Raw genomic sequence first — 16,385 nt, 5'->3', positions numbered from 1 at the left:
TGGGAAGCCTGGGAGGGCTGAGAAGCAGGTGGCAGCTTCGCACTCAGGCCCAGGGAGGCAGAGGCGAGCTGGGGAGAGCTTCCCCTGCGCGCCCCCTGGGTTTACCTGCTGCGGCACGGGCGGCCCTCCTCGCCCCCCCGCCGCCCCAGCTCACCTCTGCTCCGCCTCCTTGGGCCTGAGTGTGAAGCCACCGCTTGCTTCTGAGCCCACCCACGCCCCCGACTTAGAATCATAGAATCATAGAATATCAGGGTTGGAAGGGACCTCAGGAGGTCATCTAGTCCAACCCCCTGCTCAAAGCAGGACTGATCCCCAATTAAATCATCCCAGCCAGGGCTTTGTCAAGCCTGACCTTAAAAACTTCTAAGGAAGGAGATTCCACCACCTCCCTAGGCAACGCATTCCAGTGTTTCACCACCCTCCTACTGAAAAAGTTTTTCCTAATATCCAACCTAAATCTCCCCCACTGCAACTTAAGACCATTACTCCTTGTCCTGTCATCCGCTACCACTGAGAATAGTCTAGATCCATTCTCTTTGGAACCCCCTTTCAGGTAGTTGAAAGCAGCTATCAAATCCCCCCTCATTCTTCTCTTCCGAAGACTAAACAATCCCAGTTCCCTCAGCCTCTCCTCATAAGTCATATGTTCCAGTCCCCTACTCATTTTTGTTGCCCTCCCCTGACTCTCTCCAATTTTTCCACATCCTTCTTGTAGTGTGGGGCCCAAAACTGGACACAGTACTCCAGATGAGGCCTCACCAATGTCGAATAGAGGGGAACGATCACGTCCCTCGATCTGCTGGCAATGCCCCTACGTATACATCCCAAAATGCCATTGGCCTTCTTGGCAACAAGGACACACTGTTGACTCATATCCAGCTTCTCGTCCAATGAAACCCCTAGGTCCTTTTCTGCAGAACTGCTGCCGAGCCATTCAGTCCCTAGTCTGTAGCGGTGCATGGGATTCTTCTGTCCAAAGTGCAGGACTCTGCACTTGTCCTTGTTGAACCTCATCAGATTTCTTTTGGCCCAATCCTCCAATTTATCTAGGTCCTTCTGTATCCTATGCCTACCCTCCAGCATATCTACCTCTCCTCCCAGTTTAGTGTCATCTGCAAACTTGCTGAGGGTGCAATCCACACCATCCTCCAGATCATTTATGAACATATTGAACAAAACCGGCCCCAGGACCGACCCTTGGGGCACTCCGCTTGATACTGGCTGCCAACTAGACATGGAGCCATTGATCACTACCCATTGAGCCTGACAATCTAGCCAGCTTTCTACCCACCTTATAGTGCATTCATCCAGCCCATACTTCTTTAACTTGCTGACAAGAATACTGTGGGAGACCATGTCAAAAGCTTTGTTAAAGTCAAGGAACAACACGTCCACTGCTTTCCCTTCATCCACAGAGCCAGTTATCTCGTCATAGAAGGCAATTAGATTAGTCAGGCATGACTTGTCCTTGGTGAATCCATGCTGACTGTTCCTGATCACTTTCCTCTCATCTAAGTGCAAACAGCTGATTCGCGGGAAGCCGGGGGGCGGAGAAGCAGAGCGGGGCGGAGAGTAACTCGGAGGCGAAGGCGGAACGGAGGTGAGCTGGGGACGGGGAGGGGAGCTGCCGGTGGGTGCTCTGGACCCACTAAATTTTCCCTGTGGGTGCTCCAGCCCCGGAGCACCCACGGAGTCGGCGCCTAAGGCACCAGTTTTGCCTGGTTGTTAAATTTAGAAGCCTTTTTAGAACCAGTTATCCCTCACAGGACAACCGGTTCTAAAAGGGCTTCTAAATTTAATAACCGGCTCCAGTGAACCGGTGTGAACCGGCTCCAGCTCACCACTGGACTTATAAGAAGAAGGGACTTATCGGGAGAGAGGGATGGAAAGAGGGGGGCACCTTGGGGAGAGGGCATTGGAGTAGTGCCCACAGTGCAAAACCACGACCACTCTGCAGTTTTGTGAAGATGCTTCTTTGCCTTCCCCATTTCCAAAGCCCCCAATGGGAAGACCACAAAACCCCATCCAAGTTACCCAGTAGAGGGAAAAAGGACTGGGCTCTCAACGGTTAAGATTACATGGAGCTGTGTAACTTCACCTCTTACCAAAAAAAGGCACAGGTACAGTACCAGTCCATCTACTCCACACAGTATTTATGTTGCAACATCCAGAACTTACAATGCCCACGCTGGCATGGTTCATAGACACTTTGGGGATGCTTTAAAAAAAAGAGTGAAGGGTAAGTTATTTCATGATGTTCCCGCTTGAGAAATGCATTTTAGTGAGGAAGAGAGGTTAGAATACTCATCTAGGAACTGGGAGATGTGGGTCACATCCCTGCTCTGCCACAGACTTCCTGTGGGACCATGGGAAGTCACTTAGCCTCATTGTGCCTCAGGTCCCCAATCTGTAAAATGGGGAGAGGATCACTGCCCTACATCACAGGGGTGTTTTGTGAGGAAAAACACGTTTAATGTGAGGTGCTAAGATACTATGGTAATGAGATTTTAGGGCTGGTCTGACACCATTTGGAATCACACTAGCTAGGGTAAGGATTATAAGGACCGTAAATCCTCATCCTTCCGGCCACGAGATGATCACCAGCTGCAGTCAGAAATTCCATCCTGCCCCAATACAGTATCACACAGCTACTGTATAGGGGTCTTACATTTTCCCCTGAAGGTGAGATTGGCCACTCTGAGTGACCCGTTACTGCTCTAGATGGACCACTGTTCTGGTCTAGCATGACAATTCTTACGTTCTTACTGTCAAAAATAAAACATCCTCATTTGGATTCATCTCAGGTCTCCTGCTCCTTCACTTGTCAGGCTCTGAGTGTGCCATGGAGGCAAAACTCTTAGAGTATGTCTACACTGCAGTTAAACGCCTGTGTCAGCTTGGGCTTGGGCTGCAGGGCTGTCAAACCGTGGTGCAGATGTTCAGGGGTCCCAGAGCTCAGGCTCTAGCATGAGTCCGAATGTCTAGATTGCAGTTTTCCAGCTCTGCAGCCAGAGCCCTGCAAGCCTGAGTCAGCTGAGACAGGCCAGCCATGGGTGTTTCATTGCAGTGTAGACATACTCTCAGTTCAGGCTGTCTTTAAAGCAGCTGGTACTAATAGCTTCGAGGACTTCTGCCTTAACTAGCTGCAGAAATGAACAGCCACAGTAGAAAGTAGCCGTTTGGTCGGATGGGAACATAGGATACACAGAGAGAAAATAGGCCCAAATTAAAGGGCAGGTTAAAAAAATCCACAACTTTTAATGGCCATTCATCACTTCTTTGTTTCCTTTAATTTGTTTTTTGTGGGGATAATTCACTGTTGTTTAACAATGAGCTATTAACCCTAACCCTAAGCTATTAACATTTTCTGTGCCCGTTCTTGTTGCCATTTTGAAATTTCCTAGGTTTGGGCATATCCTTTAGTGCAATGCTCAGAAGCCTGAGGGTTAGAGTGCATTAAAATTAAAGAGTTATCCTCAAGCTTCTATTTTAAGGAGGAGAAAGCCCCACTTACATACACTGGTACTGTACGTTGTGCTGAATGGAGTACCCGGAGCAAATACATCCAGGCTGCCAACTTTAAGCCCCATGGCCACATTGTGCTAGTCCCTCTTGATCCATGTGCTGTGGCATGTTTCCACATCTAGTCCCTTAAAAATGAACTGGGGAAAACTAACCAGCACACCAACTCATGCACCAGAACACCCAGCAAGTATAGTCAGACACCTAAAGTGAAATCCTACCCCATTGAAGTCAGTGGGATTTTTGCCAGTGACTTTAATGAAGTCAGGATTTCACCCCTGGATTGCACTGTGCTACATGTGTGATCAGCAGCATGTGCTAGAAGCAGCTGCATACTGCATCTGTTTGAAGAAGTACTAAGGTGAACTTCAGAATACATTCTCCCCCTCTCCCGCCGAACCAGTCTGCCTTGCACAGGAAGGGTGAATCAGGGCCTCACTCCTGACTTGCTCTGATCCCACCTCTAGAGAGGCTAAAGGTAAATGCAGGCTTTTGTCCTATGCCATGTGACACTTCAGTGGTTTGTTTGTGTAAATCATTGAAATTCAGATTTGAAGTCACATCTTTGGCAATCAGACAACTCTGGCATATCAGATCCGATGCGGGATGTTTTACACGTCAGATATGAAGCTTACTGCTATGCAAATATAAAGAAAAATGAGCTGGTACTCAGCATAGCTATGATAGTGATAAAGCAATAGTTTAAAGGGCACATCCAACTGGCTATGTGCTGGAAAAACTTACCTCTATGACATGTTTTACGCACGTGGAAGGGGTGTGTGCACACAAGCGGGCTAGCATAACTTTGAAAATCTAGACCTGAGTGAAAGCTTCTGCAAATCATGTTGTTTGCAGGCCGAATGGGTAATTGTAAGTGCACGGATGTGGAGACAGTAGGCTAGCCCCCCGACAGCCAAAACAGCTGTGATGGATGAGTGGTTAACACATTGGACTCAAAATCAATGGGGTTCCCCCATGCAGTTTTGAATCTTGCTCACAGTGAGGGGCTGCTTTTGACTGAGTGTCTTTTTCTAAAATACACGCTCTAGGAATTATTTTGGGGGGGCTCTGTGGCCTGTGCTATACAGGAGGTCAGACTAGCTGAGCACAACGGTCCCATCTGGCTTTGGAATCTATGAATCCTCAGCTGGTATAAATCGGCATAGTTCAATTGACTTTAATAGTGCAATGCCAGTTCATACCAGCTGAGGATCTGGTCTTGTGTTTACTGGGAAATTCAGGTTTTGTCAAAAATATGCTCCTCCTTATTCAATGCAATTCAGTAGCAATTAGAGTACTATGGTGCTAAAGCAGATTTAGTATGTATTGAAGAAGGGAACTTCCAGTGTTCAGTATTATATTGTTCTGTAGTAGCGTGATACTCAAACTACCCTATTGCAAGTATTACCATTATTGCTTCTATTAGTACCTTTCAGAATTTGTCTGCGAGAGAGATTATTTGGAATAGATGCAGAATCAAGTGGCCATCCCTTGAATAAATAATATACGTTAAACACTTGGAATATTGCTTTTATTTCATGTATTAGAAAAATTAGTCGTCCAAAGCACTAAACCAATTGATACTGGTTTTGCACACTGGTTGGCAGTCTTGCTGAGGATTGAATGTTCATGGACACTGAACATCCTCTCACCCTTAGCGGTGATCGTTCCAAAGAGAGTTGAATCATGTTAGCAGAGCAACATGGATACGTGTCATATGGCAAGCAGTGCATGTGATGCTTTAGATAGAGATTTCCGAAGTCAAGGATTTCACAAGTCCAAAATGTTTGATGCAAACCAGTAGATGATGGACAATATTCTCCTAAGACATACAGTAGCATTCATCAACATTCAGACTGCTTTGAGGGAAAACAAAGACAACGTAAAAGAAAACAGCTGTAAATACATACAACTTTTCAGTCAACATAGATCAGCGGACCCAAACATTGAGAGCTGAGTTTTCAAAAACAGACACTTAAGATGCAGACACAATATGTGCATGCTGCTGCAAACAGACATGTGCTTGTGCAAATTAGGCATTCTACAGGGGGAATGGATAATTGTGCATCACAGACGGTGTGACTGCGTGCACGGTATATGTTTGCAAGCAAGATTATCTGCTTGTGCATCCATCTGCTTCTGAAAAGTTATGATGCAGAATCAAAGGGGAAAAGCACTTAAAGAAAACAGGAAGGAGATGTGAAATGGGGGAGGAGGGAATAACAGTGAGGCAGGGAGAAAGAATTGAAGGGAGCCAGGTTCATATAAACACCAAGTGCATTAACCACATGGAAAAGGTAGAAAAACTCTCAGACTTCAGTAGCAGAGTTAGGCCAGCATAGAGCACCTTTGAAAATTCCATCCTCAGTTTTCTATCCCAGGCACCAGCCCTAAATAAGCATTTTCAAAGAGGAGGGCTTTTTATTGTTTTTAAAGTGAATTTAAAATAAGAGTAAAGGGTAGAGAAAATAGAAAGTAAACATTTAAATTGAGTGGAGCAGTCAGAGGAGCTGAGCTCCCAACAGAGAGCTTATCCACAGGAGGACCACAGAAATGGTGAATGCGGAGTGCATTCATCGACAGGTACATTATATATCTCTTTGACATACTTATATGACCCCTGTTATCATAGTATCTGAGCACCTCACTGTTCTTAATGTATTTATCTTCACAACAACCCCACAAGGTCAGGAAGTGCTATCCCCATTTTAAAAATGGGAAAATGATGTGTGAAGAGATTAAATGACTTGCCCAAGGTCACACAGGAAGTCTGTGGCACAGCAGGGCATTAAACCCAGGTCTTCCCAGTCTGAGGCTGGCATCCTGCTCACTGGACCATTCTTCCATTATCTTTAGTCTTCCATCACAGGACATTTGCACTGCCATTACTGGAGTTGAACCCATTGTAAAGATTGAGGTTTCCAGTGCTGGAAGCCCAGAACCTTTCATAAACACAAACATTTGATTTAAACGAGAGGGGAATTTTTTTCCTAAAGTCTCCAGGTTTGAGAAAAAGCTGTTGGTTGTTTTTTTAATTTTACAATATGTCAGTATTGCAAACAGGTAATATAATTAAATTTTTAATACATAGTGCAGCATCACCTCGGGAAATTTAACTAACCAAATAACCGTGGTGATTAGTATGATACGTATTGATTTGGGAGCTACTGTTGATCCATGAGTGACTGTACAGCTGTTGATTTTCTCTTGCACTGCACTGTATTGTGTGTTGTGACAAAAAGAGGTCTACTGTCCCAGTTTTGTGGCGTAGCCTTTGTATCTTGTGTGGCTTGTTTAAAGTATAACACGTGCTTTAGAACTGAGACTTTAAAAAGAGCTCTTTATTAATGTGGAATTCAGACTAACTTGGGGATCTTAGCAATTACGTTTGAAGACAACGATAGCAAGGAACTTTTTAAAATCTTGTTTATAAAGTCTTGCAATTATTACATCTCACCGATGTCAAAGATGCATGTTTATCTGCCATTTGAAAAATGCAAACATTTAAAAGATAGGAGAATAATAATGAGGCACACTGACTTGCGTGTCTGTCTGTCTGTGCAGGCCTTAATGCTAGTCTCCCGGTGGCTTTGCATCAGGGTAACTCTATTGCCTTCAATGGAGGTAGTCCTGATTTACACCATTGTAAATAAAGACAGAACCTGGACTATGGCACTGTCTTGTGTTAAGTCATTTTCATTTAGATCTGGTGCTCTTAAGATGTCTTTGACAGCTTGCCTGTCACCAGAGGGTGAATGATGTTATTAACACTCATTGTTATTAGATTCATTATAATTATCCCAGCAGCCCAGAATGAATCCCCTTGTTTTGTGTCCTTGTTATGTTGTTGCAGCTGGACAGCTGGCTGGTAACTCCTCAGTAGAGATGTATCGCCAAGTGCTCTTGTCAGGCTGCCGCTGTGTGGAGCTGGACTGCTGGAAGGGACGAACAGCAGAAGAAGAGCCCGTCATTACACATGGATTCACCATGACAACGGAAATATCCTTCAAGGTATAATGAGGCAACACAGTGTCACTTTATCTTGGGTAGTTCCTTGCATGTAAAATGTGTCCCAACACATGGCAGAGTTAAACACCTTCATACAGCGAAGGTAGAAGGAAAGAGAAATGGAGGGGCAAAGAGATGTTTTCAGATGAGTGTTGAAAACAGGTGGAGAGTCATTGAAACTGAGATAGAGGGAGGATGTTCCAGTAGTCCAGAGCTGCAAGAAGAAGATCATGAGTGGAGAGATGCCACATTCGGACAGAAAAGAGACCAGTGCTAGATGATAGAGAGAGCAGACAGACATGTATGGAGTCCCTGGCGGGTTTTATAAGCAAGGAGGGCAAGTGTGAACTGAATCTTGAGGTGAATGGGGAGCCAGTGGAATTGTCTGAAGATAGAGGGGATATGGCCACATTTCTTGTATGGGTGATAACAAGAGCAGGGGGATCCTGTATGTGCTGGAGTCTGGAGAACTGGAATTGAAGCCATGACAAAATGAGTCCAAGCAAGAGAAGAAGGCCTGAATGAGGATTTTGACAGAAAAGGGGACAAAGCTCCCTCTCTTCTCTATCTGGCAGGGACTCTTAACTCCCTGCCAAGTTTGCTGTCATGTGTTTTCTTTCCTTTCCGTGGCCTGCAGCTTTACTCATTCCTCTCCCCCTGCAGGTCTGACTGTTAGCACTAAGGTTGCAGAAAGGCCTGCAGGGAGAACGGCTGTGTAGCAGTAGCCCTGGCTGGGAGGATTTAATTGGGGATTGGTCCTGCTTTGAGCAGGGGGTTGGACTAGATGACCTCCTGAGGTCCCATAGATATTCTATGATTCTGTGTGAGGGAGAAAGGAGACAAGAGTGCACACAGCTAGTGGCAGAGGACCTCTTCCCCTCTAGGCATTCAAAAGCTGCCAACACCCTGGCACGTTCAGTGACACTTGAGATGTTATTCCCATGATTCCCCTGAACAGTCTGGTACCCACAGCTTGGGAATCAGTGGGTTAATGGGGAAAGCAGGAAACAAAAATGCTGGAGCTTAGAAGGCAGCAAGATAGTAACTGTAGATAAAGAAATAACAAATTTGTAAATTCCAGGAACTAAAGTGACAATGGACTGCCCATCCAGGTAGCGAGACATTAACAGTGTCAGTGCACAGTAGTAATTGAAACTGGCTAAAAGGCTATCTCACTTTCAGTCTACAGTATGTATTTGATCTGCAGTTTTTGTGCCTCCAGCACAAATGCTAGATAGCGGTAATAGTACATTAGCTAAAATGCTGTGTAAGGGCAGCATTCTAGAGTTCTGAAAGAAATACCTCCAGTTAATTTTAGGTACTTCTTTTCTATGGAAATACAGTTCTAGGCTTACTAATATGCAGAAGATATTTGGGAAAATATCATCCTTCTCTGAAGTATCCTTTTGTTACTGGTGATAGGCTTGGCCACTTTAACAGCTACAGATTTTGCATGGGTCTCTTTCACTGTAAGGCACAAGTGTTTACTTGTCTTGATAGTCATTCACTTACAACATAAATAAGTAACACAACAACAAAGTATCTATATTTCACTTGCACTGCACTGCTTCTCTGTTTTTTTCACTCTTTCTCTCTAACTCTATGCTGATAGATTTAGTCACAGGAAATTGTAAAATACTACCCCGGCACTATTATTACTAACCTTCCCCATTCACAGTTGAGAAATTAGTTGATGCTGATGTAGAGTTTGGTTTCTGAAAGTTGTTTAATTAAATAAGGTGGTTCTCAACCTCTCCTCAGCCAAGTACAAGAGTATAAAGCAAAACCTGTCTGATTCTTTTAAAGCATACACAAGAATAGGGCCCAGGAGATTTCAGGATCCAGTCCACATCTCGCTGGCATCTGAAGGGGGTGGGAGGGACGTCTGAGTGTAATCAGAATCTTTCAGTCACCCCTAATGCAAACGTCCTTTTACATTTATTTATTTATTTATTGCCGCTTCTCTTTTCACCTCTAAAGTGTATGCTAGGTGAGCAAAGCAGTAGTGATAGAACGCATCAGAGGTGTGTGACTCAGTTCTGAACCATCGTTGGCTCTGGCTGTTGGGTGCTAAGTCACTGAATGGTTCGTGCTTTTGGCGTGGCTGTCACAGGCACTGCTGTTTGCTCAGACCGTTGGTTTTCACTGACGTAAAGAGATTTTCTGAAGTGTAGAGACAAAAAGTAATATGAATCCCCTTTGAGACAACTTCATTCATTCATTTTTTGTCTCCTCTCGTGACTCAGAGCAATTTGTGAGGCTTCTGACTCCTTCAGATTGGGAGCCACTGCAGGTATATGACCTTATAGCAAAAACAACCATATTCCTCTTGTCAAATTCAGGAGTTGCTTTCTAGATATACGCACTTTCTGTGTCTCTACTTTGGAGAATCATTTCAAGTGAGTCACGCTCCTGCTACAATGAAACATGGATCTTGGCATCATTTCTGCACTGACTGAAGTGGATCTGTATATAAATTTGAAGATGCAGAAAGCTCAGTGTCTCCAAAAGGGCCCATCACTTCATTGACCCAAAGTTTGAATCTCACATCTACAGATTCAGCCAATCCCAGAAGGGTGACCAAGCTCTTACCCTTTCAAGCTGACTTTCCCCCCACTTCATTTTCTCCCCCTGTATTCAGTATTTTATCCCATCTGAGGAGTTGCAATGACAGCCGAGGAAGTAGTTTCATATGACTATACAGAACTAGTCCATAACTGGAGCAAAGCTCTCCTTCCAAGTGCACAATGGGGTGCTTAGCTTTCATACTGTGCTCTTCCCAACACAGGCAGAGCTCCCACTGCTATCCATACTGTTGCGTGGAGCTGAGAAGAGAATTTGGCTCACTGTCCCTCGCAGGTGTCTAAAATGTAACACACGCTGTACCCTTTCACCCGGACATGAGTCAGAGGTCTCTTAGAAAGAACATTTCATAGAATGCTATTCGGCCCAAGTCTACTACAAAATGAGAAATAGATCTCTGCAGTAGGGTTAAGGGCCTGCAGCTTGATTATTTTAATTATGCTTTCAGGGGCTCTTGCAGTCCACGTGTGAGAGTGGTGAAGTCTAAAGGGAACGAAAAATAGAGCTAATAAATCTTAAAGATCTAAACTAAACTTTCTGTAGATCATAATGGGTGGGATTTTCAAAAGATCCTTGTCACTTAGGTGCACAAGCCACATTGGCTTTCAGTGGGACTTATGTGCTTACGTCGCACAGGCACTAATAAAAAAATCCCACCCAGTGTCACAAATGTAAGGTGACATCAGTGTTTTGTGATCTACCTGGGCTAGAAGCAAGTTTCATCTAGAATGAGGTATTTTGTACTGTCCAATGGCGTGCAGTGTCTGTTGCTAACTCTCATGGTTCATGAGATATCCGACTGCTTACTTATGTATCATTTATTTATCAGTTTTACTTCTACAAATAAACATGTAACCAGAAACCTATTGCTAGATAGAATCGACCCATGCTAGGCCCTGAGGAGGAAGATTCCACATTTGGGAAAAGGAAAAAACAAATGGCTTTTAAAGCTTTTGAAGCTCAGAGGCTAGAGAATGAGAAGTAATCTTGGTAGAGCTGGGTTAATGATCAGTGTGCCGGTGAGGTAGTTAAGTGTGTAAAGTTTGCTATTTATTATGTGGGGAGTGTGTGCATGTGTATACAGTCATATCACTGGTGAGTCAGTTCTTCAGCTGGTGTAAATAGTCATATCTCCATTGACTTCAGGTCAGGATCTGCTCCATACAGTATAGATATAATCTGATGTTTCTATAGGGAACATCAGGATATACACTCAGTGTTGCCAACTCTTGCTATATTTGGTGTTTTTTCTTAAATCCCTGGGCCCTAGAGTTGTGTGAATGCACCGGAATCTCCGCTTTCATTAAAATAAAATTAATTTCCAACCCTCGTGGTTGTATAGCATAGCTTGGGAAGGTGACTTCTAAAAGTTCAAAAGCCAGAAAGTAAATTAAAAGAACTCTCACTAGATTAAAAAACCCTCATTATTTTGCATTCCATTGTATGATTTTTGGTGCTTGACTCATTATTTTTTTCTAATCACTGTATGGGTATAACAGTCTTCGATGCTCAAGCGAATTCATCTGGAAGCAGGTTTGTATTTCAAGAGGGAAATGTGAATTATTTCTAACAATATGTGCATTGATATAGGATAAAATGGGCACGCAGCTAAAATTAGTGTCATAAAATGATTCCTCCGGTAGATAAACTATTGCCATCTTCAGTCAAGGCTGAAAGGCAGCCTTTACAAATAAATGGTTCCATTTCTGAATATATGTTTTATAGATTATTACATAGTAGGATGCTAAAACTCAATGAAACAGTCTTTTTTGTATTGTGCCTTGAAGGCTTTTCCCACAACAAACAGGAGAGGACTGAAAATTTGTGCATCAGAGTACTACGGATTTTACAACAAAAAAAAAAGAAACGAGAAAAGAAAAAGAAAGATGCTACTTAGAAGATACAACAGGCTTGTCAAATAAAACATGATTATTTTAATTATTCAAAATAATCCATGAAAGGTATAACTTTAGGCATGGAATGAATCATGACCTGCAAAAAGTTCTACAATAAGCTATAGGTTCAGTCACAGAGAGGCACAAAACCACGTTTGGAGTGAGGTAACACTTTGGAGATCAGATTGTAGATCAGACTGTAAAAGCACATCCAGAGCTTTCAAGTTGTTCAGAATAAAAAGTCTGGGCATGGTTTTGGAAGGCACTGAGTTCTCTTGTGTTTGCTTTGCAGATAGATAAGTTAGATCAAGAACCAAAATATATCTCCTGTAGACATAAAGGGTGTGTAACCTATCTGTGTCCTAATTTCTTTAGGAAGTAATAGAAGCTATTGCTGAGTGTGCATTTAAGACATCGCCTTTTCCGATCCTCCTTTCCTTTGAAAACCATGTGGATTCGTAAGTAATTACGGTGTTACAATGTTTATTATACAGTGTTACAATGTCAAGACACAAGATTATTTAGCATTTTTGTTATCTGGCATTATCGTCAATCATCATAATTACTGAATTTGTCATCCTACATGTAAGCCCTTAAGGTACTTGAACATGTGCATAACTTTCAGTATGTGAGTAGTCTGATTGATTTAAATGAGATTACTCACCTTCTTAAAGTTAGGCACAAGCTTAGGTATCTTGCTGGAGCCTTGAATGTGAGGGGAATGTTTTAATAATTATTGGCCAAATTCTCTCACCTGCACTCAGGTTCAATAGTATCTTTCTGCCCAAGTAGCCTCAGTGATTTTAATGGGCTTACTCCTGGAGTAAGGTTCTACTCCAGCAGAGTATGTGAAATTCGCATTGACAGTAAACATAACAAAAATGAAAGAGAGCGCGAGAGAGAATATGCCCCATAATCTATTTTAATGTACACAGCAATTTCCTTGGAGGTGGCACGAGTGTAAACGAGAGTGGAAGTTGTCCACAGTGTGTCTTAGAGGAGAGCCCAGAAGTGGGCTTAGCGTGTGTGTGTGTATGTTGGAGTTGGTCAGTAATTTTTCAACCAAACCTCTTTCTGGCAAAAAATGCAGATTTGTTTAAACCAACACTTCCTTGCATGAAAGGTTCAGTTCTGACAAATTTCCTGATTTAAAAAACTTTTGAGAAAAAAGTCTTGAAATTGTTGAAACGTCTCACTTTGACGCTTTCAACACAAGAAGTTTTGCTTGTTTGATTTGGAAAGACTTTTCATTTAGAAATTTAGGTGAATAGTAATTTTTTTAATTAAAAAAGCTGAACGCAAAACAAAATGTTTCGATTGACCAGGACCAATTTTTTTTTCTCACATTTTTGGTTTGGGCAAATTTTCAGGATTTTGTCATTCTGTGCCAATGTGGTTGGGAAAAATGTTGAAATCTTGAAAAATCTCCTGTGGAAAAAAACTGTCTCTCCCCTCACCCCTACTTCCCCTCCTCTGAGCTCCAAAATATATATGATTAGTCATGGAGTCGGGAAATATTTTGGGACTCCCTCTTTTTGTGCTATTAGACAAAGATAAAAAGAAAAAGGGATGGATTTGCTTACCAATGGATACTAAATGCACTGTTCTTCATTGCCCACACTGATTGATTCACAGAGCAAAATTAATGTCGAGATATAGCTACTCATCCCTCCTTTTTAGCAGAATCTAAGATCCCATTGTCTTATAGTGAACTGGGGTGTCTCTACATCATAGCAAAACTGTCACCAAAAAAAATTAGGGAAAAATCACATGCATCCCATTTCATCTGCAGTTGACCCATACAACACTGACACTATGCTGATTGTCGGTCTTGCTCCCATTCCCCCTCCAATCACCCCTTTGTATCAACCCCTCCTTCCACTGACGAAAGAAATCAGGAACCCTGGATGATCAGAAGTTTGAAATGTACCCATAGGACCAAATTCAAAGGTGTGGTTAAAGGTAGCAAAATGTGTGGAAGGGAATCTCAGTTTGTCACTTTCACTCTGAGAGACTGGAGAAATGTATTGTACAAGTTAAAGTTGAGGGGTTGACCTATTTTTTCCTACACCTGTTAGTTTCTTTCACTGGTAAAACCTTTATTCTGGCTCCTATGTAAATCACGCCAGCTGACACTCAATTAGACTCCTTTACACGTACCCACTAATGTATAACTTACATCACCTTACACATCAAATCTGAATCTGACCCAGAGTCAACAAACTTTGTTTAGAAAAGGCAGATAGGAGAATCAGCATAATGACCTATTTATTATCTCAACTGTTCAGGTCTACAGGTTAAACAAAAAGCATTAAGGATAAGGTCTTTTCCAGAGCACCAGCCTCCACTTTATTTTAAAGAAACAAAGAAATTAAATTTTTTTTAGAAAAAGAAAGAAATTAATAATTGCAAAAAAGAAAACAATTATTTTCAGAAGTAAAATAAGTGCCAAAATATCTTTTAAAAATGGGATTACATTTTAGTCACAACTAGATATGTTGTAAAATTCCAGGAAGATGAAAAACCAGGAGTAGTTTCCACTGGGTTACTCCAGTTTTACACCAGTGTTACCCCATAGAAATCAATGGTGTTTCAGCATCAGAAAACTGCAGTAACAGAGAGATGAATCAGGCCCTACGTGTATTATCTGCAGTGCTCTTTCATGTGTTGTGATGACAATAACAAATTATTAACAAAGGATATTTGGGAAAGCAATATCAAATGTGTTGTTTTATTTGGCTTTAAGGTTGATTAACTATTGGTATTGGTTGTTGTTAACTTTCTGCTGCAATAAATTATCCCATTTAATGTGTGAAGCTTCTAATTTTGCCTTGGCCAAATACCACTTCCAGTTATTTGACTGCATGTTATAATTAGACTTTCATTTCTTCACAAGTTACTGGAGAATACGGCAATTAGTCATGCCAGTCAGAGAATCCCTCATCTAATTTCATGGAATGCTTCTTCTGCCTTTCCGTTTAGATGGAACATTATTTTTCTTTTAGATTTTCATGATCATTCAGGCCTAAATACCAGTTTCTAATGCTAAGTACTTTTAGAGCTTGCACTTTTGGAGAATTTATGTAAATCCTGGTCTCATGGAAGTCAACTCCCAGTTATTTCCGTGGGACCAGAATTTTCCCTGTAATTCTCAGCTATTAGATTTGTCTTCACTGAAAATTTTGGGTGAAATCCCGATTGCATCAAAGTCAATGAGAATTTTGCCATTGACTTCAGCTGGTACATGATTTTACCCTGTATGCTTTGGTCATGTCATTCTTTTTTAGTGACTATTAGATCACCTGAGGTAAATATTTGTTATTACCTTTCAATATTTTTCCCAAAAGGACTTAAACCTCATGGAATTTGATACCATGTGAATTAGCTGCTCCATTTTCCTTACCACTATTCCAATATGTGGCACCATAATCTGCGTGTCATTTTCAGCTTGGACCTCGCTCTTGGTCCACACATCTAGATTATGTCTAAATCTTGATGATTCTTTGTGCACAACATCTCTAAGAGACAGCGTTTTTCCCCCCATCCAGACAGCTAAAACACTTATCCAGGCTCTTATGATCTCATGTCTCAATACTGCAACAACCTTCTCTCTGGCCTTGACAAAGGCAATTTTGCCCTGTTCCTATCCATTCAGAATCCTGCTACTAAGATAATTTTCCTAGTCAGATGCTTTGGCCACGTTTTGCGTTCTTCCACTGGCTTCTCCTTCTCTATCACATCAAACATTGGCTGCTTGTATTCACTTTCAAGGCCCTTCACGGTCAATCCCCACCCTACTTATCATCTCTCTTTCACTGTCAAGCTGTCAAAGCTCACCTCTGATTGGCCAATGATGCCAATCTGCACTGCCCATTTGTTAAACTTTCAAACACATATCTCATACCTCCCCCATCTGTCTGTATTAACCTGTTGTTTCTTGTCTTATATTGTAAGCTCCTTGGATCAGGGATTGTCTTTTTGTGTTTGTACAGCACCTAGCACAATGGATAAGCCTGGATAAGTGTTTTTTTTTAAACAGGGCTCCAGAGGCGATCCTGGCAATTCCAGGCTGACAAGCCTTACTTCAGAACCAGGTTGAAACTATAGCAAAGAACAGAATTATCAGACACATAGATGGTGTTGCGGAAGAGTCAAGATGACTTTTGTAAAGGGAAATCATACCTTGCCAATCTACTAGAATTCTTTGAGGGGGTCAACAAACATGTGGACAGAGGTGATACAGTGTACTTAGACTTTCATAAAGCCTTTGATAAGGTCCCTCACCATAGGCTCTTAAGCAAAGCAAGCAGTCATGGGATAAGAGGGAAGGTCCTTGCAAGGATCACTAACTGGTTACAAGAGAAGAAACAAAGGGTT

The 16,385-nt window shown here is 42.2% G+C and overlaps 1 protein-coding gene across 7 annotated transcripts in view; it reads left to right on the top strand.

Annotated features, from left to right (window-relative positions):
- The window catches only part of PLCB1 (phospholipase C beta 1), a 666,388-nt gene that overhangs the window by 479,373 nt on the left and 170,630 nt on the right, over positions 1–16,385 (top strand). For all 7 annotated transcript variants that reach the window (XM_048842561.2, XM_048842562.2, XM_048842563.2 and 4 more), the window contains exons 11-12: positions 7,376–7,533; positions 12,384–12,466. In XM_048842561.2, the coding sequence (XP_048698518.1) occupies positions 7,376–7,533; positions 12,384–12,466 (241 nt within the window). The remainder of the gene's footprint in view (positions 1–7,375; positions 7,534–12,383; positions 12,467–16,385) is intronic.

The sequence above is a fragment of the Caretta caretta genome, chromosome 3 (genome assembly GCF_965140235.1).
Source record: "Caretta caretta isolate rCarCar2 chromosome 3, rCarCar1.hap1, whole genome shotgun sequence".
NCBI lineage: Eukaryota > Metazoa > Chordata > Testudines > Cheloniidae > Caretta > Caretta caretta.
Note: the sequence above shows the minus strand (reverse complement) of the source record. Positions and strands in the feature narration are given on the sequence as shown.